Genomic DNA, 556 nt, shown 5'->3' on the forward strand with positions numbered 1-556 from the left:
TGTTTTGTCTTTAGGTGTTCGATCTAGAGCTAGATTCACTGGAGATTGAGATGGTTCAGAAGGAAACCATTCACCCTCGAAAATCGTATAAGATGAACTCCTCATGTGCTGATATTCTTCTCTTCGCCGCCTATAAGTGGCAGGTATCGAAGCCGTCCCTTCTTGCTGACGGGAAGGACGTCATGGATGGAACAACTACATCGAAATACTGGTAAGGTTGACTGGAAGGAAAAAGCATCCATGGCGTTTTTTCTAGCCGTCTTGTCTTCGGCTGTATGTGGAGGGCACATATCTGCATGCATTTCGTTGTCATTCTTTTCTCTCTCCTCGTCTTGCGGTGGTTGACCTCGTCTCAAGTAGAAGGGTCGTAGTGTCCATCTGTCTAGCTTGTGTCATGAGAAGAACAAGCAAAACGCCTAGTATCGTTTTTATCTCATCTTCTTGTTCCTTCTTTCCTCCTGCTACTACGACTGCCGCTAGTCCTCTTCTTCCTGATCAATGGAAGTTGACTAGAAAGAGAAGGGAAAAGGACGGAGAGGTTCGAGGGGGGGGGGGG

At 46.9% G+C, this 556-nt stretch overlaps 1 protein-coding gene across 1 annotated transcript in view; it reads left to right on the plus strand.

The window, feature by feature from the left end:
* The window catches only part of CSUI_005151 (pre-mrna-processing-splicing factor 8), an 8,362-nt gene that overhangs the window by 1,739 nt on the left and 6,067 nt on the right, over positions 1-556 (plus strand). Inside the window, exon 3 of the mRNA XM_068065330.1 lies at positions 15-211. Within this exon, the coding sequence (XP_067922688.1) occupies positions 15-211 (197 nt within the window). The remainder of the gene's footprint in view (positions 1-14; positions 212-556) is intronic.

The sequence above is a fragment of the Cystoisospora suis genome (assembly GCF_002600585.1).
Source record: "Cystoisospora suis strain Wien I chromosome Unknown contig_2481, whole genome shotgun sequence".
Taxonomy (NCBI): domain Eukaryota; phylum Apicomplexa; class Conoidasida; order Eucoccidiorida; family Sarcocystidae; genus Cystoisospora; species Cystoisospora suis.